The sequence below is a fragment of the Schistocerca cancellata genome, chromosome 6 (genome assembly GCF_023864275.1).
Source record: "Schistocerca cancellata isolate TAMUIC-IGC-003103 chromosome 6, iqSchCanc2.1, whole genome shotgun sequence".
In the NCBI taxonomy this organism is placed as follows: domain Eukaryota; kingdom Metazoa; phylum Arthropoda; class Insecta; order Orthoptera; family Acrididae; genus Schistocerca; species Schistocerca cancellata.
Window position 1 is genome coordinate 434,130,944 of NC_064631.1, and position 14,577 is coordinate 434,145,520.

Here is a 14,577-nt window from a genome sequence, read left to right on the forward strand (position 1 = left end):
TACCTTGCTGGAAATGCCATCAATTCAGTAAGAGCTTTTACTTTTCAGTGAGTTTATTATTTTACTGATTTCAGAGGGAGAGGTTGGTGGAATTACAGTTGTTTCAAACTGCACAGGTATGGCCTCTTCTATTAGTAGCCTTGCCTCTTCTAGTGAAGATCTAGATCCTATTTTCTCCACAACATTTAAAAAATGATTATTGAAAATATTTTCAATTTCTGATTGTTTGTTAGTACACTTGTCATTCAGTTTTATGGCACTAAAGTGTTCCTGTGCTCTTGGTTGCCCTGTTTCCCTTTCAATAATATTCCAAATTGCTTTAATTTTATTATCAGAGTTACTGATCTCGGACATGGTACACATGCTTCTGGACTTTTTAATAACTTTTCTTAGTACCGCACAATAGTTTTTATAATATTGAACAATTTCGGGGTAAGTACTCCCTCTTGCTGTTAGATACAGTTCTCTTTTACGGTTGCAAGATATTCTTATTCCTTTAGTTAGCCAAGGTTTTTTATATGTTTTCTTGGAATTATGTTTAACTATTTCCTTGGCAAAACAATTTTCAAATACCCTTAAAAATGTATCGTGAAATAAGTTATATTTCAAGTTTGCATTGGGTTCCTTATACACTTCATCCCAGTCTAGCTGCTGTAGGCTTTCCCTAAAGTTTGCAATATTTATATTGTTAATTGAACGCACTGCTTTGAAAGTCTGATTCGATATACTGCATGGAGCTATGTCATGTACTGTAACTAGCTGCGCACCATGATCTGAAAGACCATTCTCAACAGGATAAGCATTTATGTCCTTAAACTTATCTTGGTCTATAAAAAAGTTATCTATCAATGTACTGCTGTTCTTTGTTATCCGAGTAGGAAAATCAATGACGGAGCTCAAATTGAAAGAATTGAGTAATACTACAAGGTCATTCTTCCTATTACACTCTTTCAGGGAATCAACTTTGAAATCCCCACAAATGATAATTTGCTTCCCCCTGTGTGACAGATAGCACAACATAGCATCCAAGTTTTCTAGAAATAGCTGGAAATTCCCTGAGGGGGACCTATACACTGTTACAATTATGAAAGTGCCATCATTTAGTTTAAGTTCAGTGGCACATGCTTCCATATGTTGCTCTACATTTTTTAGTTTCTAAATTTTTTACACTGTGGAAGCTTTTGACATATATGGCAACTCCTCCTCTCATCATATTATCTCTACTTACACGTGCAGCTAATTTGTACCCATTGATGCTAACCTTTTGCATATCAGTGACAATGTGATGCTCAGACAGGCATAGTACATCTATTACAATCTCAGTTTCTATATCTTCTAAACAAAGCAGAAGCTTATCAATTTTATTCTTCAATCCCCCAATATTTTGATGAAATATACTAACATTATTTTTCACTTTACTTTTGTGAGTATCCACAGATACCAATTTGACTCCTTGAACATTCATCCCTGAGAGGAGACAAACATGTCAAGTCTGCCTTGAATGTGTATAGTGGGGAGGGAAGGGCGAGTGGAAAAGGAGAGGAGCAGAGAAGGGGAGAAGACCAGTGGGTGCATTTGCATAGAACAGCGGGAGAGGGTATGTGAATTGGGAGGAGACGATAGGATAGAGAGGGTGGAAACTGTTCGGTGGAGGGTGTGGGCAGTAGGTTACTGTAGGATAGGTTGAGGATGTGATGATTTTGAGAATGAAGAATTGTCAGGATAACTCCCATCTGTGAAGTTCAGAAAAGCTGCTGGTGGAGGTGAATATCCAGATGTTCTGAGCTGTGAAGCAGCCCTTGAAATCGAGCATGTTACATTCAATTGCATGTTGTGTTACAGGGCGGCCCACTCTGCTCTTTTCCACAATTTGGCGGTGGCACTCATCCTCGTGGACAGCTGGTTGGTAGTCATGCCTGTATATAAGGCTGTGCGGTGATAGCAGTGGAGCTGGTAAATGGCGTGCTGCTTTCAGGGTGGCCCGCTTCTGATGGGGTAGGATAAGCCTGTGACAGGGCGGGAATAGGAAGTGTTGGATTGGTGGATTAGGCAGGGCCATAGGGATGGCAGAAAATTTGGTTCTGTTGTTCCAAACCAGGGTGATATTGGGTGAAGAAGGAGGTGCATCCTTGTAGCTGGTTCTTGGGATGGTGGTGGGAAGATTGGAGTTGTGTGGGGATATGGCACAGGAAATCTGTTTTTGGACTAGGTCTGGGGGTAGTGTCTGTCTGTCTGTGAATGCCTGTGTGAGACCTTCAGCATACTGGGCAACAGAGTTCTTGTCACTGCAGATACACTTTACCCAGATGGCGAGGCTGTATGGGAGGGTATTTTTAGTGTGGTAGAGATGGCAGCTATCAAAATGCAGGTACTCTTCATGGTTGGTTGGTTTCATGTGGAATGGTTGGAGCCATTTGAGAGGAGGTGGTTAATATCCAGGAGTGTACCACACTGGGTTGAGAACTAGATGAAGAGGATAGGACAAAAGTTGAGAAAGAATGTGGACAGGGTGTCTTGGCCCAGAGTCCAAATCATGAAGGTATTATAATGAACTTGAACTACATCAGAGGTTTGAGGTTTTAGGAGGCTAGGATGGTTTTCTTTAGATGGTCAATAAACAGGTTGGCATAGGAGGTTGCCATGCAGATAGCCTTGGCTGTGCTGCAGATTTCTTTGTATACCTTCCCTTCAGAGGAGAAGTAGACGTGTGTTAGGATGAAGTTAGTAAAGTGTAAGAGGAATGTGGTAGTGGATTTGGAGCCTGATGAATTTTGGAAGAGGTTGTGTTCACTGGTAACGAGACAATGGGCATTATGGATATTTGTGTTTAGGGAAGTAGAGTCAACAGTGATGATTAAGGATTCAGCAGATAAAGGGATGGGGACAGTGGAGAATCAGTGAAGGAAGTGGATGCTATCTTTGATGTGGGACGCTAGATCTCTGGCTGTTGGTTGGAGGCGTTGGTCAGTGAGGGCTGAAATTCTTTAAGTGAGGGCATAATAACCATCTACAATGAGGCATCCAGGATTGTTGGGTTTGTGGATTTCGGGCAGCATGTAGAAGTGGGTCTGTGGGGTGTCGTAGGTGAGAGGAGGGAAGTGGGTTCGGAGAGAGGCTCTAGCTGGGGCCTAAAGCTGTAAGCAGGGATTGGAGGTTATGTTGGACTTTGGGGATGGTATCTTTCTGGCAGAGTTTGTAGGTGGAGAAATCATGCAATGCCTCTGCCAACTGTCCGACTCCTCCACTTGTAAACTCTGCCAGAGTGACCTCACAGAGTGAGGTGGCACAATGTTTAGCACATTGGACTTGCATTCAAGAGGATGACTGTTCAAATCCACATTTGGTCATCTAGATTTTGGTTTTCTGTGGTTTCCTACATCATTCTAGGCAGGTGATGGGATGATTCCTTTGGAAAGAATGGCCGATATCCTTCCCTATCCTTGAAACTTTCCAAGCATTTGCTCCGTCTCTAATGACCTTGATGTCAATGGGACATTAACCCTAATCTTCCTTCAGAGTGATCTCATCCCAGGAATTCAACAAAACCTCCAATCCCTGCTTAAAGCCTTAGGCCCTAGCTAACACCTCTCTCTGAACCCACTTCCCTCCTCTCACTATTGACACCCCACACAGCCACTTCTACATGCTCGCGGAAATGCACAAACCCAACAATCCTGGGTGCCTCATAGCTGTTTATTCTGCCCCCATTGAAGAATTTCAGCCCTCATTGCCCAACATCTCCAACCAGTTACCTGATCTAGCCTCCCATGTCAAAGACACCAACCACTTCCTTCACCAACTTTCCACCATCCCAGTCCATGTACCTCCTGGATCCCTACTCATCATTGTTGATGCCATGTCCCTGTACACCAGCATCCTTCATGCCCATAGTATTGGCATTATTGAACACTACCATTCCCAATGTCCTTCAGGCTCCAAACCCACTACCTCCATAACTCATACCTCTTACTAACTTTAGCCTAGCAAATAAACTACTTCTCCTTTCAAGGGAAGATATACAAATAAATCTCCAGCACAGCTATGAGCACCAAATTCCATCCTCCTGTGCCAACCAGCTTAGGAGCAAGACACCCTATCTGCACTCCTACACGTTCTCAACACCTTCTCTCCCATCTGCTTCACCTGGTCATCCTCAACCCAGCATACCAACTTTCTGGATGTTGACCTCCTCCTCTCTGATGGTCCCATTCACACATCTGTCCACATTAAACCCACCAACCACCATACACCTCCAATCTTCCCACCATCCTCAAGAACCAGATACAAGGAGGTGCCCCCTTCATCAACCAATACCATACTGCACTGGAACAACTGAACCACATCCCCCTTCAGGGCAGTGCTTATGATTTTTCCCTGAAATGAGGGAAATCTAACCTAAGATCCCCACCCTACTAAAGTGGTTTACCCACCCAACCTCCACAGGACTGTAGTTCATCACTGTGCCGCCACCCTTCCCTTTCCACAGATATCATATCCCTGTGAAAAGACCCAGGTGCAAGTCCTACCCAATCCATTTGCCCTGCACTTCCTATTCCAGTCCTGTCATAGGCTTATCCTACCTCATCAAAGGCTGGGTCACCTGTGAAAGCAGGCATGTGATATACTGGCTGTGATGCAATCATTGCACAACACTATACTGGTATGACTACCAACCAGCTGTCCACCAGAATGAATGGCCACTGCCAAACTGTGACCAAAAGTAAAGTGGACCACCTTGTGGCACAACTTACAACTGAATATAACATGCTTTCATTCAACGTGACAGTTGCAGTCTGACAAGAAGAGATGGAGACAGTGGTCATGCGTGTGTAAGGTGTGTGCGCTTGCTTGCTTGCTTGCTTGCTTGTGTGTGTGTGTGTGTGTGTGTGTGTGTTTTCTCCTTTCTGAAGAAGGCTTTGGCCGAAAGCTGAATGTGCATTATTCTATTTCATTCTGCCTGTGTGCAACTCAACTTGTCGTCTTTACTGTGAGTAGCACTCTATCCTTTTCATTATTGTTGATATTCTAACGTGGACTTCCTATTGTTTGTTTTTGGTATTAACTGTTACTTTAAGAAGACTCTCATCATGATGGCTGATGGGAGGAGCTGTTTCGATAGCTGTCAGAAGGTGTTGTATGACTTTGGACTAATACTCATTTGTTTCCGGTTCCTTAGCTTTCAGTACTGTAAGCAAAGAGTTCCTTCTTTAATTTATGGGAATGTCACTTGTGTTCTGTGTGCTATTGACGATGATGTTGGCTGTTCTGAAAAACTTGTTGGTAGTAACCAAGGCAATTCAAGATATCAGTACAGTTGTTTCCATTAATTTCAAGCCAGGATTCTTCTACAGTGAAAAATTATTCCTGATGATGAGACTAAATAGCCTTGAAATTGATTGTACTTGAACTGAACATTAGAATAAATTGTGAGATAAAGCTATACATTGACATTGAAGTTGATACTGGAACAGATGTTTTAGTAATTCTAGAGGAAGTTTTCATGTTACTTAACTGGGAAAATAAAGAAGTATTAGTGGTAAACATCTGAATGACTTTCATGTCATGGTAATGTTTGCCTATATTGTAGATGAACTTCAACAACAAAGAGAACAACTTTGTATGACATATATGAATGTGTGATTTGAGTGTAAAATGACAAGTTGTTACATTTAGGTCAGTTGTACAGTGACTGAATTGAAAATGAGGAAGGGGATTGACTAGTAATGAAAAGACTAGTGATGAAACAAGTGGGTGGTATATAGACTGAGGAAGTTCTTATCTGGATTCCAAGAGATAAGAATGTGTAATGGGAGGTGTGTAGATGTTGTTATTGAACAACTTGGAGGAGCAACGTAGGTGTGTATAACTGAAGATTGTAACACATTGAAAAACATAGGAAACAACTTTATCTAGCAGCAAATGCTTAGGGCCTGACCTCAGTGAACCTCAAAAATAATGGAAATTAACATATTAGTACTTATGCTACTCATGAATTTGGTGAAACGTACTTTTATTTCCTCACAGAAGAAAGTATTTCAGTTTCCAGAGTGAATCTTTCACTGTGTAGTACAAAATGACTCTCTGAAATTTTTTGCTACATTGATGCTGAATACCACACCGTTTAAAGTAGAAGAATTATTCACTGCTTTTACTTGAGATTAGTTCTTAGATGTTTTCAGCATAGAGGACCATCCAATTATATGAATTTTTTGTGGTAATATTTTATGTTTCAAAAATTATGTATAGTTATTCAACTGGACGGCAGAATACAATGAAGGTTGTAAATATCACACCTGTTATGTAATATTACAAATAATCTTCGTGATACTGTAGCTAGATATAACTATTGATCAGTCTAGAAGTCATTTATTTTTGCTCATGTTACACATAATTTATTATTTGCTTTAAATGGCGTATTCTACCTGAAGAAAAGAACAGAGAATTTCAAATTGGTAAGCATCAGTACATGCGAAAATTTTTGGTTCCGAAAATGATTTTGTCTGTTATCTTACATCACTCTTATTGTTGTATAGATTATTGCAGTATCTGCATGCTCTGAAAATTTTCAGGAGGTTATTCTTGTCCTTGACAACTACACACGTGATTTCCATAACTTAATTGAATGGTTCAAACTGAAGTGGGAATATGAAAACACACCACCTCCTCAACGGCCAACATCTTATGCATGGGAAGTACGGAAGTCGTCTCCAGGAAAGGTAAAATTTTCAAATCTATGATTTGAAATTGCTCATGGTGCCCATTTGTTTGTCACTGTATGTGTATTACACTGTCTGAAAGTCCTTTGTTGAACCAGTGTGTCACAGTATTGACTTCAAGTCACTGTTTGTGTTTTTTTTTCCCATGTAGGCTCGTAATGTTCCCATAGTAAACAAATTTGAACGAACAGCGCAAGGACCAAGTTCATCCTCTGTGGAAGCTGTAAAGCAGGAAGAGACTGTCTCTGTGAAGGTATCACCTGTGGACACTCAGGAAACATCATCTAATGTAAACAGCACCACTGTACCAGCATTGTCCACAGATATTGTTGAAGTGCATACAGCAGATAATGAAGCTGCCCATCAGGAAAAAACTGATCCAGTCAGACAAAATGACTCAAAAGTGGCCGGATCAGCAGTTGAGGGTGTAGAGGTGATTTCAAGCATTGGACCTCAGACAGATACATTAAGAACTGAAGCTGATGATAAAGGCATTAATGATTTAGGTGTAAGTACTGTGTACATTCTTAATAGTCATTTGAATAAAATAGGAATAAATATTGTTCCTACTTGTACATTATTGTGATACTACTTGACTTCTTTTTTTAGGATGTGTTAGCTAGACAAAGAGACCCTTGTGCTGAAACTGTAAAGAGTACGCAAAAAGAAACACACATCAGCAAAGATGATGAGGCGGAGAGATGTTCTGAAACTCCAGTTGACACTTCAGATGTGCCAAAATGTGAAAAAGTCTGTTCAGATGTTAAAAGCAGCAATGGTGTTAGTTCCATGAGGCATACTTCTCAAGCAACAGAAGGAAGCAATTTCAGAGAGGATAAGGGCACAAGCACATGTTCACTGCAGGATGAGCCAGGAGGTCTTGTGCCCAGTGAAAATGAAGTTGTGATGGTCCATCAGGCTTCACAGACAGATATGGAACAATGTGTAGAGGATTCTGATGGCATCCGGTTTGTGTCCATCGTGGAACAGCCAGCACATGAGTGTGACACTTCTCATTCACAGTGTGCAGAAAACAATGCTGTTGATCCAGGTAAGCATACCAGTTCTCGGATTAATATCAGATTTGTTTCTTTCTGAAAGTTTAACTAAGCCATCAATGTCTTAACATTACGAAATAATTTGGGAAATTTCATACTAATTTAAGGAACAAGATATCTGGTGAAAGTATCCTTAAAGAACCTACAAAACCTACAAAATGTAATGAAGTCATCTTACCCAATGTTATTCTCCTAAACAAAAGAAGAAGAAAACAAAGAAACAAAAACAAAAACAAAAACAAAAAAAAAAAAAAAAACCTAACTGGATCTACACTGCCACATGTTGCATACAGTAAAAGAGAAGTTTTTTTGACAGACAATTGTTCATTCAGATAAAGCAACTTTAAAATTAAATATGTTTTAATAGTCATAGTATGAATTACCCTGCTTGTACAACTCCTTTTTTTTGTAGTGAAATGACCTCGTTGCAGGAAAACTCATTTTCACATCTGTTGCACAACTTTTCATTTCCCGTGACCAGGTTTCAGTATCTTTGGTATTCAAAGTATTTTTCTAGTGGTACATCTGTTGTTGTTGTTCTTGTTGTTCTTGTTGTTGTTATGGTCTTCAATCCAAAGACTGGTTTGATGCAACTCTCCATGCTACTCTATCCTGTGCAAGCTTCTCCATCTCTGAGTAACTACTGCAACCTACACCCTTCTGAATCTGCTTAGTGTATTCATCTCTTGGTCTCCCTCTATGTTTTTTACCCTCCACGCTTCCCTCCAATAATAAATTGGCGATTCTTGATATCTCAGAACGTGTTCTACCAAACAATTACTTCTTCTAGTCAAGCCTTGCCACAAATTCCTCTTGTCCCACATTCTATTCAGTACTTCCTCATTAGTTACGTGATACACCCATCTAATCTTCAGCCTTCTTCTTTAACACCACACTTCAAAAGTTTCTATTCTCTCCTTGTCTAAACTATTTATCACCCTTGTTTCACTCCATACAAATACTTTCAGGAAAGACTTCCTGACACTTAAATCTATACTTGATGTTAACAAATCTCTCTTCTTCAGAAAAGATTTCCTTGCCGTAGCCAGTCTACATTTTATATCCTCTCTACTTCAACCATCGTCAGTTATTTTGCTCCCCAAATAGCGCAAAACTCATCTGCTACTTTAAGTGTCTCATTTCCTAATCTAATTCCCTCAGCATTGCTTGATTTAATTCGACTATGTTCCATTATCCTCATTTTGCTTTTGTTGGTATTCATCTTATATCCTCCTTTCAAGACATTGTCCATTCCATTCAACAGCTCTTCCAAGTCCTTTGCTGTCCCTGACAGAATTACAGTGTCATCGGCAAACCTCTAGGTTTTTATTTCTTCTCCAATGATTTTGATTCCTACTCCAAATTTTTCTTTCCTTTCCTTTACTTCTTGCTCAATATACAGATTGAATAACATCGGCGATAGCCTACAACCCTGTCTCACTCCCTTCTCAATCACTGCTTCCTTTCGTCCCCCTCAACTCTTGTAACTGCCATCTGGCTTCTGTACAAATTGTAAATAGCCTTTTGCTCCCTTTGTTTTGTCCTCGCCACCTTCAGAATTTGAAAGAAAGTATTCCAGTCCACATTGTCAAAAGCTTTCTCCAAGTCTACAAATACTAGGATCAGTGTTGCCTCGCATGTTCCATCATTTCCACGGAATCCAAACTGATCTTTTACCAGTTTTTCAATTTGTCTGTAAAGAATTTGTGTTAATATTTTGCAGCCATGACTTATTAAACTGATAGTAATTTTCACACCTCTCAACACCCGTTTTTGTTGGGATTGGAATTATTATAGTCTTCTTGAAGTCTGAGGGTATTTTGCCTGTCTTATACATCCTGACCACCACATAGAACAGTTGTGTCATGGCTGGCTGTCCCAAGGCTATCAGTAGTTCTAATGGAATGTTGTCTACTCCTGGGGCCTTGTTTCAACTCAGGTCCTTCAGTGATCTGTCAAATTCTTCATGCTGTATCATATCTCCCATTTCATCTTCATCTACGTCCTATTCCATTTCCATAATACTGCCCTCGAGCACATCGCCCTTGTACAGACCCTCTATATACTCATTCCACCTTTCCGCTTTCCCTTCTTTGCTTAGAACTGGCTTTTCATCTGAGCTCTTGATATTCATACAAGTGGTTCTCTTTTCTCTGAAGGTCTCTCTAGTTTTCCTTCAGGCAGTATCTATCTTATCCCTAATGAGATAAGCCTATACATCCTTACGTATGGCCACCAAGCCTTCCCTGCTTAGCCATTTTGCACTTTCTGTCGATCTCATTTTGAGACGTTTTTATTCCTTTTTGCCTGCTTCATTGAGTGCATTTTTTCATTTTCTCCTTTCATCAATTAAATTCAATATCTCTTCTGTTACCCAAGGATTTCTATTATCCCTTGTCTTTTTATCTTCTTGATCTTCTGATGCCTTCACTATTTCATCTCTCAGAGCTAACCATTCTTCCTCTACTGTATTTATTTCCCCTGTTTTGTCAGTTGTTCCGTAATGCTCCCTTTTTATCTCTCTGCATCCTCTGGTTCTTGCATTTTACCTGGGTCCCATCTCATTAAACTCATACCTTTTTGCAGTTTCTTGAGTTTTAATCTATGCGTTGGTTGTGAAATCTAGATGGCACTGTGTTTGCTTGTAAGAGTTACCTGTTCCATCAAGAACTCACAGTCACATTGATTGTCAATTATAGCAGTCGTTTCCATACAAGGAGTAATTCTGAACAGTGTTGTTGGAAAGGCCGACCAGGTAATTCTACATCACAGATACGACCAAACTAACTGAAAATGAGAGTTGAAGTAGTTTGATCCCAGTCCTTGTACATCTAGATCTGTATGTAAGTCAGTACTATACTGATCAACTGTAAAATGCTTGTCAGCAAGTACCTTTTACATGTTATACATGGTGCAAACATTAAATTGATCTCAAATTTAGAGCAACGTGTAAGGTCTTAAATTGATCAAAATTTGTCAAATAATAACATCCTGTTAATGCTTATAGTGGTGCTGTGGCCATATAACAGCAGCCAATAATTGTTGAGCGTTTTGAAGTTTGTGTGGGAGGGACTGGGTTGGGCGTTCCCCCAATGCAGTTTTGTCTGCCTAAGCTGCTGCTGTTCTTTCCTACAACTACTGTCATGCCTTTGTTATGTTGAAGTCATCATGAATAAGTAGTTACAGCAAGTTAGCACACACTCATATTGTGAGATTAAAACTTTCCCAGCATACAGATTGTTCCATAAAATTTCAGGCGATACTCACCAGATGGATTGAGAAGGAAAGTCTTTCCTTCTCATACCATCTGGTAAATTTCTCCTGAACCAGGGTACTGGGTGACTTTTCTGAACTGTACCCCTGTTCCTAAATCTCTCCAGTTCTTTTCCTTCATCCCTCTTCCTTCACCTTCAACTTTTGTGCCAGAAGAAGGAGCCACTGGCTCCAAAAGCTTGTACGAGTGCTTTTGTTAGTGTGTTGCAATGCCACCAGTTTGTGAGTAGCTTTCTTATCTAACCGATGTCAAATTATCAACAATTGATTACTCTTCACAATCTGTAATTCACCACTGTTGCCATACAAATAATAGAAAGTGCTATAGAAAAATCACATTGTATTCTCAAGGAATGGAAATGGATCATTCTGCTATACTGCAACGAAAATGGAACTGAAGAGCATGATATTCATCTTATCTTTTATGATAAGGTTTTGAGACACTTTCAGACCTGGTGATTGGAACATGTATCGCATTCCTGATCTTTGTTTTGTCTCGTCTGATAGTAAAAGTCGACCATTGCCAATATCAAGAAAAGTCCGTGGAGACTTCCCACACAGCCAAAACCACTCAGTTTTTCTTGAATTTGGGATTACAATCACTTTCATAAGAGTATTTCCTAGGCCCAGATGGAATTTTCAAAAGGCTGAGTGGAACAATGTCTCTGAAAATATGAATAAATGTGTAGGATGGATCCCTCCAGCAAGTTCAAGCTACAAGTGGTTCATTGAAGCTGTAATTAGGGCAGTAAAGAAGTGTATTCCAAGATATTTCATGGCTGGACAGAAGATTGTGAAAAATCTATACGAAGAATTTTGTGAAAGCAACAATCGTGAAATACTAGATGAGTTGCTGGCTGTCATTGACACAGCTAGACACATAAAATGGACTCAGGTCATTTAATTGCTGGACTTCCACGCATAAAACAGGAAAGCTTGGTCTTTGCTCAGAAAACTAGATCATAGCGCCCCACAGGATTGCACATGTAATGCTGCTACTCCTGACCACTTTGCAGCCAAGATTGTGTCCATTTCCAGGACTCCTAAGAAGAAATTAAAGGCACTCAAAACAGATCACAAAGCTGAAACTGAATACTCTCTGCCATTCAGCATTTTAGTAATAACTGTCATAAAAGAAATGAATCCAGGGAAAGTCTCAGGCTTTGATGGAATTTACACAGAATTCCTTCTGCACTGGAGCAAGTATGTGAAAAAGTGTCAGAGTTCTTTACAAACATTCTGCAAATGAGCAACTTACTGCATGAAATGAAACAAGTAAAAGACGTAGTCTTGCTGAAACAAGGTGTACCAAATGAAAAGCCAGAAAATAATCAACCCATTGCTTTACTCAGTATTCTGTCCCAAGAGCTTCGAAAGTGTACTGGCTGAACAGGCAGGTACTCACTCCTAACCACAGGTGTGCAGATAAAGTCCTGTTCTTAACAACCTTAATAGAAGCTGACTCTCAGAATTGATAGCAATAATCCATTGCATTCATTGGTGTGACAGCTGCATATGATATTGTTTGGAGTTGAGGTGTCGTATTGAAACCTCTAAAAGTAATCCCAAGTGTAAACATTGGCAATCTCATAAATGATATGCCCAATAATTAATGTTTCCAGTTACTAATGGGCAAAGAGCTGAGTTCAAAGACAAAGCTAAGAAGTGGGCTACCACTAGAATGTGTCCTGACACTTATTGTGTTCAGTTTGTAGAAGTCAGATATTTCTGGAACCACATCATAAGAGGTTTGTGTATACTGATGACTGGGCACTGACTGTGAAGCATAGAGATCTTGAAGTTACTGAGTCCATATTGAACAGTAATCCATCAATTACCAGTGAATATTTCCGCAATATATATAAATGACCTTGTGGATAACATTGGAAGTTCACTGAGGCTTTTTGCAGATGATGCTGTAGTATATCGAGAGGTTGTAACAATGGAAAATAGTACTGAAATGCAGGAGGATCTGCAACGAACTGACGCATGGTGCAGGGAATGGCAATTGAATCTCAATGTAGACAAGTGTAATGAGCTGCGAATACATAGAAAGAAAGATTCTTTATCATTTAGCTATAATATAGCAGGTCAGCAACTGGAATCAGTTAATTCCATAAATTATCTGGGAGTAGGCGTTAGGAGTGATTTAAAATGGAATGATCATATAAAGCTGATTGTTGGTAAAGCAGATGCCAGACCGAGATTCATTGGAAGAATCCTAAGGAAATGCTGTCCGAAAACAAAGGAAGTAGGTTACAGTACACTTGTTCACCCACTGCTTGAATACTGCTCACCGGTGTGGGATCCGTACCAGATAGGGTTGATAGAAAAGATAGAGAAGATTCAACGGAGAGTAGCGCGCTTCATTACAGTATCATTTAGTAATCACGAAAGCGTTACGGAGGTGATAGATAAACTCCAGTGGAAGACTCTGCAAGGGAGATGCTCAGTAGCTTGGTATGGGCTTTTGTTGCAGTTTTGAGAACATACCTTCACAGGAGTCAAGCAGTGTATTGCTCCCTCCTATATATATCTTGCGAAGAGACCATGAGGATAAAATCAGAGAGATTGGAGCCCACACAGAGGCATACCGACAATCTTCGTTTCCACAAACAATACCAGACTGGAATAGAAGGGAGAAGTGATAGAGGTACTCAAGGTACCCTCTGCCACACACCGTCAGGTGGCTTGTGGAGTATGGATGTAGATGTAGATATAGAAATGGTGGTTAACGTCGGTTTCCACTAAGCCAGAAGTCTCTGTTTCACCTAAACAAGATGATGGTCAACAAAGAACTTACAGTTCACCCTGAAGGCAGATTACTCAGACGTAATAGTAACATGCAATACCTAAGGGAGATGCTAGATAGAAGATGCAGTTAAAACATCATCAATTAAGAACAGCTGCCAAAATCAAAACTTGAAATAACATCCCTGGAAACTCTGTAGCATATTAACGGTATCAGCTGCATCAACACTCGATGCTTCAGCTCTGGGACCGGTTTGTCCTGTTGCAGAATATTGCTAACCAGCCTGGATGAATAGTTCCACACAAAACCTGTTCATGCACTACTCAACCAGACCATGTGCCTTACATCTGGTACCATCAAGCTCTCACCTACTTTCTGGCCACCTGTACTTAGCTGTGCACCACCTCCAGCTCAGCAGCAGGAAAGTGCACTTGTTTTGGAGTACATTACGGAAAACTCCGAACCCCCCCCCCCCCCCACCATCCACCAGACATTCCAAACATCAGCAAAGATAGACTTTGCTCTCATCACCCACCACTGGAAACTGCAAGAATGTTAGTTGGAAAAGGTGTTAATATTGATAATTGCTGGAGAGACACATGACAGATTAACGCTAAGAAGGAACAACACCATGCATATCGACTGGACCACCTGGCTTTGAATTGGCACACAAGATCTGCTTGGGTCTTAATCAATATGAACCAATACTGGAAGGTGTGGCAATTCGTTGCACAAGTGGAAGAAAATAATCTCCAAGTTGTGACTGCGGTGCTGAAAA

General features: G+C 40.3%; 1 protein-coding gene across 5 annotated transcripts in view; it reads left to right on the forward strand.

The window, feature by feature from the left end:
* Positions 1–14,577, forward strand: part of LOC126088119 (S phase cyclin A-associated protein in the endoplasmic reticulum) — a 581,441-nt gene that overhangs the window by 37,621 nt on the left and 529,243 nt on the right. For all 5 annotated transcript variants that reach the window (XM_049906219.1, XM_049906218.1, XM_049906220.1 and 2 more), the window contains 3 exons: positions 6,570–6,716; positions 6,868–7,224; positions 7,326–7,767. In XM_049906219.1, coding sequence (XP_049762176.1) covers positions 6,570–6,716; positions 6,868–7,224; positions 7,326–7,767 — 946 coding nt within the window. The remainder of the gene's footprint in view (positions 1–6,569; positions 6,717–6,867; positions 7,225–7,325; positions 7,768–14,577) is intronic.